At 41.3% G+C, this 17,740-nt stretch overlaps 1 protein-coding gene across 2 annotated transcripts in view; it reads left to right on the plus strand.

Moving 5' to 3' along the window:
* The first annotated feature begins 292 nt into the window (after positions 1-292).
* The window catches only part of EBF1 (early B-cell factor 1), a 380,177-nt gene continuing 362,729 nt past the window's right edge, over positions 293-17,740 (plus strand). For both annotated transcript variants that reach the window (XM_004689826.2, XM_012730074.1), the window contains exons 1-5: positions 293-595; positions 1,745-1,901; positions 2,466-2,529; positions 3,167-3,222; positions 13,797-13,870. In XM_004689826.2, coding sequence (XP_004689883.1) covers positions 3,211-3,222; positions 13,797-13,870 — 86 coding nt within the window. In that variant the 5' untranslated portion in view covers positions 293-595; positions 1,745-1,901; positions 2,466-2,529; positions 3,167-3,210. The remainder of the gene's footprint in view (positions 596-1,744; positions 1,902-2,465; positions 2,530-3,166; positions 3,223-13,796; positions 13,871-17,740) is intronic.

Raw genomic sequence — 17,740 nt, forward strand, 5'->3', positions numbered from 1 at the left:
CTCCCTTCTTTCTATCTTGTCTGTCCCTCCCTTCCTTCCTCTTCTTCCTCCTTTCCTTTTCCCCTCCTTTAAAAACTTTCCCTCTTCCTTTCCTCCCACCCTGTCTTCCTTTCTTCTTTCTCACCAACCTTTCTTCCTTTCCTTCCTACCGTCTTTCCTTTTCCCTTTTCTTCCCTCCTCTTTCTTACCCCTTTTCCCTTTCCCTCTTTTTCTTTCTCCTCTCTCTCCTTTTCCATCCTCCTCCTTTTCATTTCTTTCCCCATTTTCTTTCTTTCCTCTTGCCTCACCTCCTTTTCTCTTCTTTTCTTAATCCATCTCTCCCCAGAATCTTTTCTTATTTCTCCTTTCTGGTGTTCCATCCATCTTTCTCTAGCTTTCAGTTTTTCTCAGTCCACCTGGAGAACAGCAACTCTTAACTTAAATTCTGACATCTAAAAGTCCTTCCCACTTTCTGTCACTTCTACCCTTTCAGTACTTCTCCCACTCATCTCCAGGACTACTAGACTGTGTGACCTGGAGGCATTGAACTGGAAGATTGATCTGGGGGAACTTTCCTGGGCACCCTCAACACCCTTTCTCCTTCTCCTGGTCCCAAGTGAGAAATAGCCTTCCCCCGCCCCACCTCCAGGCTACCAGCTGGGCTTGGAGGAGTGGGCAATTTAGCAGCCCCAGACTCTAAGGACTCGAGCGGGCGGAAAGGGAAGAAGGAAGATGACTAATTACATTACCCTCATCTTCTCTGGGCCGGGACAAGTGTCGGTAACACTGTTCCCATTCCAGCTGAGCTTAATGATGGGGGTGGCTGGTAGTGAGAGTGAGTTGGGTAACTGGACTGGAAGCGAAAGTGTGTCTATGTATGCGCGGAGCGTGCATGTGTGTGTGTGTGTGTGTGTGTGTGTGTGTGTGTGCGCGCGCGCGCGCGCGCGCGCGCCCTTGTGTTGGGCAGGTCCGGCTGTCAGTGGCCACCCGTCGCCCCTGGAGCCCCAGCCTCCAGCTCCCGGCGGGCGCACTCAGCCCGCAGCCTTCATCTGCAGGATTTCAAGAATGAGTGTGAGGTTTTCTGAGAAACAGCAAAACTTTGTCAGGATCGGTCTTTAAAAAACACCCCCGTTCCCCTTCCCATTGAGACTACCCCCGACAGTTCTGAGTGCCACACTTAGATAGTTTTTTCCGACACATGCTTTATTTGGGGGGCCATGTGGCTTTCCGAAGCCGGTCACCGGCGGCTGGCTAGGGGGCATGAGGTTTACTGGAGGAAGGCAGCTGCAGTGAGAAACGGAGCATGTTCCCCTTTTCTTCCCACCTGCCCACGGAACTGAGACGCAAGATTCGAGGCGATGGCGGGAACCAATTCCCGACGCTCCCTTTCCTCTGAGCTGTAATCTACAGGCTCTATTTCACCGGCGGGAGTTCACCTCACCTGGTGCTACTTTTCTTCCTCTCCACATAGCACACACTAGGTCTGAAAAATGCTTGCAGCGTTTAGTTTCCTGTGCAAAACCCAGACAAAACTTTCACACCTCTTGAGTCAATTGTGTGTGTGTGTGTGTGGGGGGGTGTCCTGTCTTCTGCAGGGACAAGCATGTCCCGTTGTTTTGGAGGCCCAGGGGGCATGAGGTTTGGTGGAGGGTGACTCACTGGGTTTTCAAGGCAGAAGACATGGGTGTTTGAGGACTCGGGGTATGTGAAGAGCGAATGGGTTGGTGCCCGGTTTAGCCGTCTAACTCTGCGTCTTTGGCCGCAGCGGGGTGGGTCTGGCCCGGGCTCACTTTGAGAAGCAGCCGCCTTCCAATCTTCGGAAATCCAACTTCTTCCACTTCGTCCTGGCCCTCTACGACAGACAGGGCCAGCCCGTGGAGATCGAGAGGACAGCCTTTGTGGGGTTCGTGGAGAAAGAAAAAGTAAGTGGGTGCAGCGCCGCTGCGCCTCGTCCCTGACCTGGGAGCAGGCCCAGGCGCCTTGGGAGGCACAATCCTCTGTTAGTGCAAAACATCCAACAACACTCGTGAGCAGGGTTCCCCAATCCACTTCCCGTCCTGGGCGAACCCGGGCTCCTTAGCCACGAAATTCTGCTCCCCCAAAAAGTTTGCGTGGAGTCCCTAGAGCTGGAGAAAGGAGAACCCCTCTTAGCGCTCCAGAGTCTAGGGCGCCAGGGATGAACCCGTCCTCGACCTTGCGACCACTCACAGCTCCCTCCTCTGCTGGCCCAGGCCCGTACCCCCAGGCCCTAGGAAGGGGATCGCTTGCGCGCACCCCACAGAATTTTCTGGAAGGGAAGAGGGGGCAGTAAGGGGGGGGGGAAGGTGACAGCGGAATCACCGTTGGCCGCACTTTCTGCTGCTCGTGGGCCTGTCTGTCTGCCCACTCCGGGTCCGGCTTGGGGAAAGTTGCCTCGAAGTCGCGTTGCTGGCTCACGACGAACTCTCTCCTGCGTCCCTGTGTCTTCGCGTCCTGCTGCGACCCAGGAAGCCAACAGCGAAAAGACCAATAACGGGATTCACTACCGGCTCCAGCTCCTCTACAGCAATGGTGAGGCTCCGGTAGGGTTCCTGCAGGAACCGGGGTTGAAGGCAGAGTGTGCACGGAGCTCCTTGTAGAGAAGAGTCCCGAGCAAACTCAGTCATCCACCATCCTCAGGGTTAACCAACCTCTCCACAGTTTCGCCCAAGGAGGTTTCATCCAAGGGGGCCCTGAGTGGCTCAAGGCACCTTGTCCGACCAGCGCATACCTGGAGCCAGGTGCGGGGTCCGGCCCTCGCTGGACCGCTGCCCCACTGTCTTGTCCCCTTGGCTTCACCTAAACTCCAGGCTTAAAGTCCCCTGTACTCAAGGGACTAAAGCGCTGGTGACCTTAATGGTTCCGGGGGAGCTTGCAGAGAGCTCATGCTGTGGGAAGGGCAAGTAACCAGGTAGGGGTCCTGCCCTGTTCACAATTGCTGCGCAGCTTGGGGCTGGTGTCCCGTAGCGCTAGGGTTAGGTCAGCAGGCCCGCTGTCTTGGCACTGGAGAAGGGGGAGGGGGTCCCGCTGAACTTCTCCGGGACAGTTGAAGTTCCAATGCGCCTTGGAACCTCTTTGTTTGGGGTTTTCTTCTTTTTTTTTGTATTGTAGCAGATCCTTTCTTACTTAATTCTCACTCATTCCCCATATCCTCCCTCCTTCTCCCTAGGGATAAGGACAGAGCAAGATTTCTACGTGCGCCTCATTGACTCCATGACGAAACAAGTAAGTTTCTTTAATTTCGCGCCGCGGGGGTGACTCTAGCTAGGGTGGTCAATTTGGGGGGAGTCAAGAAATTGACTACTCCATAGTGAGAGTTCAGACGATCTGGGACTTGAACTCGTAACTCCAGCGCGGGCAGATGACCGGTGCTCGGGACTCCGGAGCCCGTATGTGCACTTGGGGACCGCAGCGTGGGGAGGCTGGCTCGACGGCTCCTTCCTTCCAGGAGAGACCCAGACTTTGTGAATTAAGACCAACGGGTGCTGGGTGGGGAGAACACTGCTGAACTTCTTTTGACCCGGTCAGGAGCCCCAGGGGACCTAAAAGGTGCCTAGGGACCTGGTGCAGAGTGAGCTGAACTTTTGAAACCCAAACCTTCACGGCCTCCCCCAGGAAGCAGAGTGGAGGGAATCGGGTGGAGGGCAAAGGCTGTCTCCCAGAAATGAGAAGATGGGCAGAAAGAGCAGATGATCCTCTCCGTACATTATTATTATTTTCTGGCGGTGCTGGAAGTGGGGACCACAATTGTTAGAGGATATTTTGCAAAAATGCTCCTGCTTTTGCTTCCAGTTTTGGCAAGGCTCCAGGCAGCATGAGTGAGCTTGTGGTCTTAAAGGCACATAGAGGCATTTTCTAAAACTCCCCAACATGCGGGTGTCAAGCAGTATACATTAAGGGTGAGTTATGGTTTAAAAGATACAGTTATGAGCCGAGTCAGAAAAGAGGCTTGACGTTTTAATGAGGCACAGGAGTGGCTTTTTTTTTTTTAATTTTAAGTAAAAGTTTAGTTTCAGAGTTAAGTAGCTGGTTAGGTAGTTGAAGGACTTAGCAACAGAAAAAAAGACAGCTTTATTGGGTGGGGAAAAGAAATTAGGACAAAGAGAAAAGTTATCCATTGTGTACCGACCACTAATTTAGCAAGAGGGTGAAAACATATTTGTTTGATTGTGATTTTAAAGTGTTTTCTTTAAAATAAGGGAGGTGATCCTTTTTCATAGATACTCTCTTGGAAGATTTCAAATTAGGATATATATGCTTATTTAAAAACTGTTTTTAGATAAGTGTAAAATATGTTGTATAAAATGTTAGTAAGTTGTTGGGAGTTCTAAAATCAACTCAGCAAGAACCAATTTAATAACAGCTAATTTTCATTGTGAACCAAGTAGAAAGCATGGTGACCTGAAGTGTATTTTTAAAAATAATAAGTTAATATTAGTTGAAATTATTTGCCTAAAAATTTGATATTCTTGAAGGTTTTAAAAAAATTCTTAATTGATATTCACAGTAAATCCACATTTGTACTTTTATTTTGGGTTTTATTTTTTCAAAATGGTTTTGATTTGTTACATAGGATAATGACCTTTGATTTGGACACATTGCATTCAGTTAAAAAATATCCCCTGTCAAACAGAAACAGAAAAGTGTGATTTCAGTAATATCTTTAAAATTTGCATCAAAACAAAAATGTCTTGACAGGAATTTTGTTTTTAAAAAATTGTTTGATACCCTGGATTTCCTTTCATACCTTTCTCATTAGAGGAGGAAAAATAGGAGGGGGGAGGGGTATAGTATGAATCCTAATACCGGTCTATATTGATATAATATCTATATTGATTTGAATTTATTTTTAAGACGTAAAAATTGTATGACATAGTGTATATGGCCTGTCTGGTTATGTAACACTGGTCACTTAGATATTAAATTATAGGCAGCTCTATGAAAGGAACAATTGTACAAAGTGAAAAATTAGGACATGTTAGACATGATTAACTTCTCTCAAAACTTAATTTTAGGACCCTTAAAAGAAAACTGCCACTGAGAATTAATTTCTCCATATGAAATGAACTGACTTTACATACTTTCATAGGGCAGAAAAATAATCTTTTTTTTTATAAAGCAAAATATCACATATCATTTTAGTAATGAAATCTAGAGCCTAAAGTAAAACTACAGCTTGAGGCATTCTTTTGACTCCTTAGTGTCATAAATTCTATCAGTTGGGAGAGGGACCAGGACAAGATAGAATTTTTTTATTTTAATAATAGCAGATACAAGAAAGTCATTTGCCATAGTATGACGTCCCGCTGAAAGTTAAAATTACAAATGTATGCAATTATATATTTTGGTGGGGAGTGACCTGAAAAAAGGTTTAAATAATTATCTGAATTCATTCTAAAAATATCAAGAAAAAGGGATTTTTTGAGTCATACCTGTTTGCTTTCATAATAATTGTCTAATGCCTTCTGTGTAGCTTTCACTTTGAAAGGCAATTCCTGCCCATTATCCGGTTGCTTGTTCGATGATTATGTATTGTAAGAGTTTGGGAAGTAGGTTAGCTTCTTGTGTACACAGTGAATACAATGGTCTTCAAAACGCAGATCAGTGTAAGGGAGCATAACTTTCCTTTGCTGGGACATAATTATTTATACTTTAGTTTCTATGAGTGAGGCTGTGGATTCTGATCTAGCTTACCTTGAAATTATTCTCTGATAATTAAATATCAAGTCTGAATTAAAATTTCTTAAATTTTTGACTTTAGTTAAGAATGCTGTGACCCCTTCAGACAGTAATGAGTCTTGACATAAGTTGAGTGATTATAAGGTTGTATTTTTTTTCTCCTGTGAAATTCTTCCAGATAGACTTGGAATTTTGATAGTAAGAATGCAGAATGGGATAAATTCAGTCATGTGATAGTTTTAATAACATCATTAATTTAGAAGGAAACAAGTGTCTTCTTCAAGCTGCATTTATTCTAACAGTTTTCATAGCAGAGGTGCAGCTTTATGTGTATGATACCATCTCTCTGACTCTCAAGTTGGGGTTTAAGCACATAGGGGAATCTGCAAAATTCCAAGCTTGCTATGCAGTCTATATTTTTGTAGAAATGTTCCTGATTTTGGGTGGAGTTAGTAGCGCTCAGATCAAACAGAAATGTACTCAATCAACCAAGATGTGTTGGCATGACACGGTGTTTCACACCTTTTCCAAGCCAGTCATTACACTGTTTTGGGTGATGACTCTTAATTTTGGACTTTAGCAGGAAAGAGGAAGCTTCTTTAGGAGTGGGTATATAAGCACCTGAGTGACTGCCCTCTCTCTATGCCTCTGTTGTAAAACACAAAGGATGTCATGACATTTAAAAATTTGTCCCCAACCAGAAAGTCAGGGACTTGCTTTTGGGAAGGGTTGTTCAAAACCAAGTTTAGCTGGACTAAAAATAGGTTGTTTTTGTGTCATGGCTGTTTTTGGTATTCCATTAGTGAGCGTGTACAAAGGCCTGGTGCTCCCGAAGTCCATGACTGTTGTATTCAGAAACTGTATCTATTGCAGAAGCTGAAATGAACCCAGTGTGGAGGTCTGAGATTTAAAGTGCCTCACTGAAAAATTTCCTGTAGTATTTGAAATATGATTATGTACTGTGATTGCTTCAGTGAGTCATTTATCTTTAAATAGTTAAAAAAAAAAAAAGCCTTTCAGTTATCTCTTGTCCTGCTATCTTGCTTTAAATAAGTGACATTTTTATAATGCAAAGAAGAAGTACCTACTCTATAAAGTCAGCAGAAACAAAACATTCTCTGCCTCCAGCCAAAAGCTTTAATTTTTGGAAAGGGAAAAATGATAGCAACATAATCCTTGTATATATGCATTTAAAGGTGGGTGAGAAGGTGAGGAGATCCTCAAACATCTCTGCTCAGTGAGGGGCCTAAGGTAGAATAATCAGAAAGGCTGTCATAGCTCTCTTGCCAGCTAATCTGCTTTATATATTTCTTTTGATGTTCCCGGTACTGGAGGTTATTGATGCCAGTGCATTTTTTTTTATTGATTGTTTTATTATATCCTACCACAGCTATGTAGATTTGATGAACAACTCTTTCAGTTCAGGCTCTTCATTGGTAGATAAACACATTTTTAGTCTATCAATACATTACAAAAGGATCCACTGGGCCAGCAGAGAGGACCTTTCATATATTTGGGGAAACAAACAAACAAACAAGAACAGGCAAGTTTATAGTCAGAAAGCCAGATTTCAGCAGCTTTCTCTCTCCTTTGGTAACAAGACAAAAATGCAGGTGATTTAAATTTCCTTGCACATAGAGGAATGAAGAAGTTTGGAATTTTTATGCATGATCAGGACCTGTGTTTGGGAAAATGTAAACTCATCACAGTGGAAAATGTGTTGTTTGGAGTCTGGGGGTGAAAACAAAGCTGATGGTTTTGGAGAGATTGCCGTAGCCAGATGGCCTAGTACTTCCCCAGTCTGGCGGTCCAACTGCTCCCTCCTGGATAATATACAGCCATTTGTTCGGGGATATTTACGCTAGAGCTGTTTCCATGTGAATGTTTGAACAGCATTAAAAAAGAACATATTAGTAGTGATGCATTTATTGAACTTGTCTGACTACAACGGTAGTCTGTTCTTATGTCTTTACTTATATTGCTGAGACAAGCAAAGGGGTATTTGGATGTTGGTGAATTGTTTACCTAGTTGTTGAGCAAGACTGATTTGGTCTTAGTGAGTAATTCAAGTATGTAAGCATTTGGAATCAAACTAACAGAAATAACAGTAGCACCTACTTTGAAGCTCTGTTGTGAGCATGGAATGAATTCATAATGTAAAGTGCTTAGAATAGTGACTGGCACATATTAAGTGCTTAATAAAGGAGCTTCTTTATTATTATTATTATTATTATTACATCATCATCATCATCATAATCCCACTGGATTGACCAAGCCAGTCTAGAGATATAAATGTAGTTATCATAGGAGTGAAATTATCTTTGATCATGTCTAGAAAAAGAAATATAATATGTGATTGTTGGAATGATTCAGTTTTTATCTTGACACTTGAATAATATAAGGGATTTTATTTCTTTGAGACATAAAAGATGCATTCTAAAGCTAACTGCTTTTGGGATACACTGTCTTTTTATCCAGGGCTGTGATGTAACTGAACAGCACACTGAATATGATATCATTCTTTTGCAACTTTCCTAATTCAGGTCTGAAAACGGGCCTGCTTTGCTGCTGAGCTGAAATTACATCTCTGTAATTTGCTCACCAGTAGTCAAACTGCTAATTGAAGCAAAATAATTTTTTATTTTATCCCACTATTAATCCGGGATTGCTGTTTGACACAATTGTTTATGAAATGTCAGATTGGTAGTATTTTCTTTGGCACTGTTTTATTTTTAACCAGGGCTCCTTCACCTACTGGAAATTTCTAGTACCACAGTAGCTAGCACTTTTTTTAATGACAAGCAGTGGAACTTGGTGATTGAATGTAAGGATTAATAATGCAGTGTGTTGATGTTGTAGGTATTCATATTATTTTTGATTAGTTTCAATTCCTGGTAATTTGCTACCAAAGGCTCTTGACAGTATGATTTAGAGAATTCTTCAGTTCTGGTGAAGGCACTTTATACATTCAATGAACTTATCCTTTAAGTGACAAATTAGGTTTGGCCTTTTATTTTGATAGTGAAGAAAGGAATAACATATTTTCAGAGTCACTGTTTTGAATCAAATGGAAAATTTGGAGTTTTTGTGAGTTGTAGATAACCCGCATTTACTTGTTTCTTTCTCTTTTTCTCAACTAATGATGACAGGTCTTCTGTTATTTGTGGTAAACTTAGAGAGACTTTTAATAAAAACATTTTGGTCTTAAAAACTTTTCAGAATTTGATGACCCAAAGTCAAATGTATTCTCTTTGTCTTCTATATTTTGGCATGGAAAACAAAGAGTTAAAACTATTAGGAAAGTAAACAAAGAAAATCCACCCCCAGTTCTTAGTATTTCCTTTGGCTTCCTAGTGAAGTGTGGTCTTGGTGTATATTCCTTTTTTTCATTTTATGGTATGGTTTTCACCATAGTAGGTATCAATGAACTCCGTAGTCCAAGTCATATTTTGTGAAAACAGGGATGATCCATACTTTGCAAGATGCTTCTGAAACAGTGAAACCTAGGTAGATTTCATATGTTTATTGTTTGATTTCCTTCTGATGATGCTATATATTAACTGATAATTGGGCATATGAAATTGATGCCATCTTCTCTAACAGTAAATCTCCTGTACTATTGTTGCTTAGGGTTGTCAAAATTTAACCATTTCTGTTCTTTTTTCTGTGTTGCTAATTGTAAAAAGTTATTCTGGGGAAAACCCTTCAACCTAAGAGTTAATAGAGTATTCAAAATAATTGTGCTTTTTTTCCCCCTGCTTATGAGAGGAGGCTATCAAAAAGAGGAGGCCAATATATCAGAAAAAAAAAATCTGTTCCAACTATTTCAAGTTTTGACTACTTGTTTACCAGTTCCATCAGGTTTTTAAAATTGAGATGAAGTTAGTACTGCTTATTGTTTCCCTTTTCTTCCTATACACACATTCCTGCCCCATTAAGGGATTCACTTGCCCCTGGCAGGATTAATAGAAACATTGTTTTCTACTTGATATTGTATTTTTCGTTTCTTTGGTTAAAAACTCAGCTTACTTTGCCCACTATCAATTCATTTATTTAAATTGTATATTTTATAAGCTTTCTCCCCACTTCCTGCTCATCTCAGTATCAGGCCTCCCACCCTTACTCCTGATAAACACATTGATTTATTTAAACCACTGCTGTCTTTGTCACCCTCACAGCAGACCTCCGCATAGCAAGCAGACGCATGATTTACTATGGAGGATGAAAATAAGCCCTCTTCTTGGTGTTCCATTGTCTGGGCCCTAAACCAGCTGTCTATTAAAATGGTTTCACTTAAAATAGTCAATGCTGTTTATATGCTTCTGCAATCTCCCAGCTGATCCAGCCTCAATGAGCTTTATTCATGGCCCATGGAGGCACATATTTAAATTAGAAAGAAAAGCAGAAACTTCTCCCTAAGTGGGTGTTAGAGGATCCCTTTCCTTTTAGGCTTAAAATCTGGATTTGCTGAACTGTGGGAGCTAAATGGAGAAGAGAGAGATTAATGTGTGGCTATCACTTGTGTCAAAGCTAGAGGGATATCTTGGTGGCATTTTTAAAAGTCTGTCATTGTTGATACTTTGCATTGGAGACATTCATCATAATAAATGTATCATCTTCTCTTGTATTAGATCTCATCAGAATGTTGATTTCTTGGTCCATACCTTTATCTGATTGTGTGTGTGTGCATTTGTTTTAGTAGCCTTTTCAGCAGCAAAAAGCACTTAGGGTAGGTAGGAGGTGAATCTGCCTTTGACAGTGAGTTCCAATCTACAGGGAACCCAGTTACCTGGGTTCTAGTTTCCTTCACTTGTAGGATTTTGCTTTTACTCCAGAGGACAGAGAAAATACTCCTGTTTGCTTTTATTTCAGAAGCCCTAGAAACAGTGCTTCTCTTTTTGTGTGTAAATGCTAAAAAAATTCTGTTCTGTGGAGGCTTCCAGGAGAGGGACACAGAAACCTCAAGAATCCATTTCCTCACATCATTTCTGTACTTGGCACATCCAAACTCAAGCTTTCATTTTTCTTTGCTTGCTTCTTTGATTTATACAGAGTTTCTCCATTTCAACTCTGTTGCCAGAAGTGAAGTGCTGTTTGGCATTTGGGAAAGGGATGATTATGGAGGTTCTTGACCTTATAGAAATGATGCTTGTTCCCCAAAGACAACTACATGGGTTCCTGGGAGTCCACAGAGCAGCTGCTGTTTTGGGGAGTCAGGAACATTACAGTATACCTTTAATCGAAAGCATCATGGTCCCACTGATTATAATGCAACCAGCAGCCTTATTAAATATACTGGAAATTGTCTAGAAAGAATCAAAATGAGGCCTTCTCCCAAAACGCCAAAAACAAACAAACAAAAAAACCCCACAACTTTTTTTTTTATGGGAAACTCCACCATATCTGTGAATTTATTTATCAATCTATTTTAGTAGTTTAGCATGAAATCTACCTAAAGTTGAAATAGAGGCATTCAGTGAAATAGGAAACGAAGAGTAATAATAGAAGTTTGCAGAAATGCAGGTTACAATTGTTTTTGCACCATGTCTACAATGTAATCAGTTATTACCATTGTTTCTTTGAGTTTTCAGCAGGCTCCGAGTAAATAAAGTAGGCAGATACAATTTTGGTTTTCAAAGTGGTTTCAATTTACCTAATGCATTTTCCTGATTAGAGCAACTTGTTGGGTATTTCAAAGGTCTTTCAAGAATATAGCAAAGCATCATCAATGATTGTTAAGAATAGTGGATGAAAATTTGAGATTTAATATGATATGAACACAATCTAGATTCTGTTCTGAGCACATCTCTGAATTACATCAGGCGAAGTAGTAACTTTTCATTGTGGGAATCTGGCTCATGATCACTGGTGGAGGCAGGCAGCTCCTTACCCAAATGCTCAGCGTTTATGTTGCCAGGAATGGAACTAGTTGACAGTGTGACTAGATGCACTGAGAAACTGTCAGCATCACGTCTGTGGTATTCTGGCCTAACTTGCATAACTTCTGTCTAAATCTGAGGAAACATCAGACAAACCCAAATTGAGGATGTTCTATAAAATAACTGGCCTCTGTTCTTCAACAGTGTCACTGCCATGAAGTATGGAGCCTTAGAATGTTCCATATTAAAGTGACAAGCCAACAGAAAACAGTGATTGGTATTGGGCCTTCTTTAGCCATAAAACACATTATTGGGTAATTGGTGTAATTTAGTATGGTCTGTGTATTAGATTATTATATTGTATCAATGTTAATTTTCTGTTTCAGATAATTGTACTGTGGCTATGTAAGAGAATTCCTTGTTTTTAAGAAACACAGGCTGAAGTATTTAGGGTGTGCCTGCAATTTGCTAATAAATGTCTGGGGGGAAAATAGGAAGAGAGAAAAGAATAAAGCGAATTTACTCAAGCATGAACATTTGAGGACTCTGTATAATCTAGAGTACTTTGGAATTCTTTATATAATCTTGCAACTTTTCTATGGCTAAAATTAGGTTGAAGAAAAACATTAAGAATCTATAGTCCTCATAGGCTAACCATAAAACAATGGTTTTGATGGGTCAATAGTAGAGAAATGTTTTCTCTTGTGTAGGCTCTTTTGGTCATTTTTCTGGTGGGTGTAATTTTTGTTTTGTAATGAATTAGATGCTATAACTAACACCACCTTGGAGTTCTGACACACTATCTTAGGCAGGTCCTATCCTTTCCAGGTTCTCAAAGTGCCAGATTCATAAAGAAAGAATCTTAGAGCCAACTACCAGATAGCTACTGCAACATCTGTATGTACTAGAGAAGGAGAGTATCTGATTCATTTGAGTGTTTTTGTCACCAAGAAATGGAGGGTGATCTGGATGTGTGAAAGTCAGTTTATTTACAATTGGAGGCTGTGTTACATTAGGAATATGCAGTGATACAGTGTTATGTTAGTTAACATGTCCCCATGCAGAGCACTGCTTACCAGTAGTGGTGTTTCTTTGGCTCAGGTATTAATAGGCAAATATGTCAAGGAGCACAGGTCCCAGGGAAGCTTTCTGGTGGTCTTAAGCAAGCATTTGTGCACATTTCACTAAAAACAGAAAAAAGCAACTTGTCTGGGGGTAGGGCTGGCTGGATATTCTAGGTTTTGGGAGTCACATGGGAGTCTGAGTTAAGGAGAAAACTGTGCCGACACCCAGCATATGCCAGCCAGGATTCCTGTTTGGTTGGGTGTACTCAGCTTGTTGGAGGGAAGATAGATATTTTTCTGATTGATGAATCATCTCAAAGAAGACACAGCTAGTGAATGGACTCATTAATTATACTCCCACCTCTGGGGTATAGGTTCCCACCTCTTCAAAGTTTGGGGCTAGAAGTAACAAGTGAAGCGGCAAGTATATGTCAGGTAAAAACCCAGTCCACACATGGTATCTCAATTTGCTAAACATTCTAGTTGATTCAATTTATTTTTATCTAGAAGGACATCCCATCTCATACTCTAACCCCCAAATAGGTATTGCAGCAAGGTGGTTGTGACCTCTACAGGTGGAATCAAATGAAAAGCACTTATGTGTTCCCTTATTGAAATCCCTTACTTTAACTTTTTCAATAACTCTATGTATGTATATAACATCTCCTTTTCCCCATTTTAAGAATATACCTCTGCTATATGCATTTTTTTAAAGTGGGGGTAACATGGGTTGGCAACACTGTATGTGATTTAGGGGTACAGGTTCCCACCTCTTCAGTGTAGATCACCACACCACACCCACCACCAACACATCCATAACCCTCTACCACAGCCCATTGTGGACCCTCCCCTCTTTGCTCCCACCCCTCCCCTTTGGTGCCCTCTATTCTACACTCAGATTTCTGGGGTTTATTTTGATTTAGCATTGTCTGTTCCTTTTTTTTTTTCTCACACATCTATTATGTTATTCAAAAATATGCAGAAGAAACATGCCCTCTTCTACTCAGTTTGGGTTGATCGCTAAACAGTATATTTGAAACAATCAGCCTCATCAGATCTTTGGTTCTATCAGCTAACTGGCCAGAGGGAGTAGTGAAGTGGTCTGGAACTCAGTTGTGACCATTCATTCTCTGCTACTCAGTCCTATTCTTAACTTAAATCCCACCTTTGTTTACAGGCCATAGTGTATGAAGGCCAAGATAAGAACCCCGAAATGTGCCGTGTCCTGCTCACACACGAGATCATGTGCAGGTAAGGCATAACATGTTCTCTCCTTAATTAGTCAAGAGAAGATGAATTTGCATGGCAAATCTAGGTGAACTCAGCTGCATTTCTGGATGTACATTTATTTGGCTTGTGTTGGACAATCTAAAAAGAACTGTTCGATGTGAGTATTTGGTAGTATAGTATCAGGCATCCTATGGTTCTCAATTATTTATTGGATTTCATCTTGAAAGATGTAGTTTTCCATTTTGATATCATACTGCTAATGGGCACGAAGCGGTACCTTTCCCTTTCCCCTTTCCAATCTAATAAAATACAGTATAAGCCTTTTAGTGTTAGTATATGTGCTCAACTACATTGCTAGTAAAATGAGTAAGGGTTCTGTTCATTGCAGCAGAAGTTGGCTGTTTGGAAAAGATTTAAAGTTATATTCTCCCCTTTTAATTCTCTCCCTTAAAAATATGGTCCCCCATACATAGGCATTATCACTTCTTAAATAGGTTGTGATGTTGCTCCCCACTTCTGCCCCTGATTGCTTCATCTTAGCTTCCTTGCATACAACTGCAACAACATGGCCAGTATTTCTCAGCAATAGCGAGCTTTAGAGTGGATGGCAAAGCCTAGTCTCTGGAAGGTATAAAAATTCATGTCATCCATGATCGAGTGTCTGAATGCTTTTTGTTTGTAACCAAAGCTACACACAAAAACAGGCTAGCAGCACCCAATTCACTCCCATGGCCTCAGTCAGTCCTCTGCATGGGAAAACAATTTTTAACTTACAGCTTAGGAATCTTATTTTTCAAAAAATAACACCAGCACTTTGCTCCTGATCTATTCTGCGTAATTGGATAAAGCATGAAGATGCCAGTGTGCATCAGAGAAGGGCTACTAATTGCTTTGTTAGGCATGCAGGCTCTCCCTGGCACGGAGTGAGCTTGGCTCCTGACTGTTACTGACCAATCCGTTTAGGGTGTCAGCTGCCACTTTGGCCTGGCTGGGCTTTATCTGCTGCTTGTGCACTTGGGGGCAAAACATCTTACAACTCTACAGGTGGAAACCAAATAGAAAGGGCTTAGTGTGTTTCCTTTGTGAAATCTTGCCTATTCACTCCTTCCAGAACTATAATTTTGTGTGTATATAAAAATTTCCTTTTCCCCAAACATACATCTAATATATTATTCTAAAATACACTGGAGTTTCACAAGTTTTCAGTTCGGTGATTGTAAAACTTGTTAATTACTCCAAAAGCAGGTTGCTTTCCTCTAGGTTTAAAGCTGCGAGAGTCCCAAAATGTCATGGATTTCATAGGAGATGTTATTAGGCAAAATTGGTGCTGTGCTGTAGATAGCAGTTGTACAATTAGAGCCGAGTTGCATTTTTTCAGAATTAAATGAGTAAAGTCATTTTGAAAACATGAAAAAAATGACCTCCTTCGTATCAGTGTTTCTCCCACCAGCTCTCTATTTTAGCTTCCCACAATTAGCATGTCATTAGAATGAATTTGCCATGTTCCAGTGTGTGTGATTCTGGCAAAATAGGAGAGACAGGAAGACAGATCTCAAGCAATAGGCCAACTAATATCTGTATATCCTAGATTTGCATCTCATATCTGTACATGTTTGGACTAGGCTAGAAATCATTCTCTTCTTGAAATACTTCAAGCTACATTATGCCTTCCACACACAAGCCTACCCCCTATTAATGCAGTTTATATTTTTCTTGTTCTTAAAATTCATTGGTCCAAAGTACTTTATTATACTGGTCGCTGTGCTTTACTGCTGATGTTCTTTCTATTTTTCAGAAACATAAAAATAGCAAAAATAAAATTCTCAAGCCACTGAAAGCAAATGATGATGTTTGTACTGTGTGGGCTAGAAGGGAAAAGCCATATTCAAAATGTCATCCTGCTAATGTTACAGATTACGTTTTGCTGGCTGCCTATAGATGTGTATGGGGTACTGTTTGTTTATCAGGCCGCCATGACCCTATTACACAAACCTGTCATCTATTGTGAGGCTAACAGTCTTTTAAATTGCAAATCTGATGCTCTTTAGGGGGCTTTAGGAAAAAAATTCTCACTTTCCACGCTATCCTATTTCTCTTGATTTCTTGCCGGTTGTAAGTGGAAGTTGGGATGTGCTGAATTTGCACCAGGGGTGCAAATGCGGGCTCAATTATAAGCATAAAATTAGAGTCTGTTCACCATTAATCAGCCTGGCTAATTGCTATGCACCACCATTAGCCATATGGTGTGAAAGACAGCTTGCTTTCCCCAAGATGAAATTTCTTCATTGCAGACGTGAAATAGTGAGGGCCCTGGATTTTAAAATAGCTTGTTTTAGATATTTAATTTCTAAACAACTTTCTGCAGTGCTGTCTGTCAAAGCTACCAGCACAATCAAACTTTGTGTTTATGTCACCAAAACTGTGTATTTATAGTACATCGGGGCTATGGTGAGAGAGACACAGATAATTTAGTACCATAGGAAAGGGCTTGCGATGATTCTGTTTTGTTAGAGGCAAAGGAAAAAGAAAAAAAAAAAAAGACAAATATCAGGGAGTGATGCCTCAGGTTGCAAACTTAAGAAACATATTTTTGTTCTGCTGAGAGGGGGTAACCCCCTTGCAGGAATTGGCTGAGCGGCCCATCCCCATCGAGTGGCATTATTATTACTCTGAAACAAAACCTCTTTGACTTGGTAGCATGGACTCTTTTCTGTGGACTTTGGGGAAGTTTTTGCATTTTCGGTAAATTGGAAAACCCTGCTAATCACATTGTTAATAACTGGTGGATAAATTCTTAAGATAATATGGCCCCCTGAAGGATTTTTAAATCTGAATTCCTTAAGAGATTCATTTATAAGCATGTCTCTACCTCCTGAGACTAGATGTGAATGGGAGGGGGGAACAGTGCTTAGTCACTGAACCCAATTCCCAGGCAGGCAGAAGTGGATTTTCTCCCTCCTGGGTGCGGGCCAGTTTCAGGGAATGGTGCTCTGTTTTGGAGATTTTTCCAAAACTGGCGCCTGGTCTCGTGGGATCATGCGTCCTCAAGGGAGCCTGGTCCCTTCCTGTGGCTTGTTCTTCCTTCCTCTTTTGCTGACTTATTGTGATTTTCTCCTTCAGATCCCCACTTGCACGATTTTTCCAGTAAAGTGTCTCTGGCCCTTGGCTTGAGTTAAGTCCCTGTTACGCCTCCTTGTTTTATCCCATGTTGTGTGTTCACAACTGTGCTATATTCTTCACTCAGCACGTTGTAACGTGTCCAGGGCCTGTCCTCTTGGGCTGGATTAGCGTTCCTGAAGGCAGAAAAGTTCCTTGCATTTTCATTTGTTCAGTTACCATACCTGTAAAATGCAAAGAAGCTACTCCTTATCAAGTAGAGTAGCTGATAAGATTGAATGTAAGGATCCCTGTTGACACTTATCATGGTGCCTGGTCCAGGTCTCTTGTCATTATTAACAGTATTAGTATTAATATTCATCCTAGCAGTAGCAGTCATTCTTTCCAGTGTATTGCAAAGAAACTGACCCACAGTTGCCTAGAGGGGGGATTGATAACGTTAAAAAGCAGATAACATGTTCGTGCTAACATAAGTGGATGTTGTTCCTTCCAGCTGTGGTGCTGAGGATGTTTTAATTAATTTTTTTTTAAAGTAACTACTATGTACAAAGCACTGTGGAAGGTGGAGCCAAGAAAGACAGGATAGGCTAGTCTAGAGGTGAGTAGAGGTGAGAGCCCAGTAGATGCAATAGTTCCCAATTACCCTCCCTCTCCCGCCCCACCCCTGCCCCGGCCCCCGCCCCAGCACTGGACCAAAGGCTGTCATGAGGGGGAGACCAGGCCTGTGTCTGCTTAGAGAGGGCTGGGGGGAAGAGAGGGAGGAGCAGAGAGACT

The sequence above is a fragment of the Condylura cristata genome, unplaced genomic scaffold, assembly GCF_000260355.1.
Source record: "Condylura cristata isolate star-nosed mole 26May11 unplaced genomic scaffold, ConCri1.0 scaffold00026, whole genome shotgun sequence".
NCBI classification, from domain to species: domain Eukaryota; kingdom Metazoa; phylum Chordata; class Mammalia; order Eulipotyphla; family Talpidae; genus Condylura; species Condylura cristata.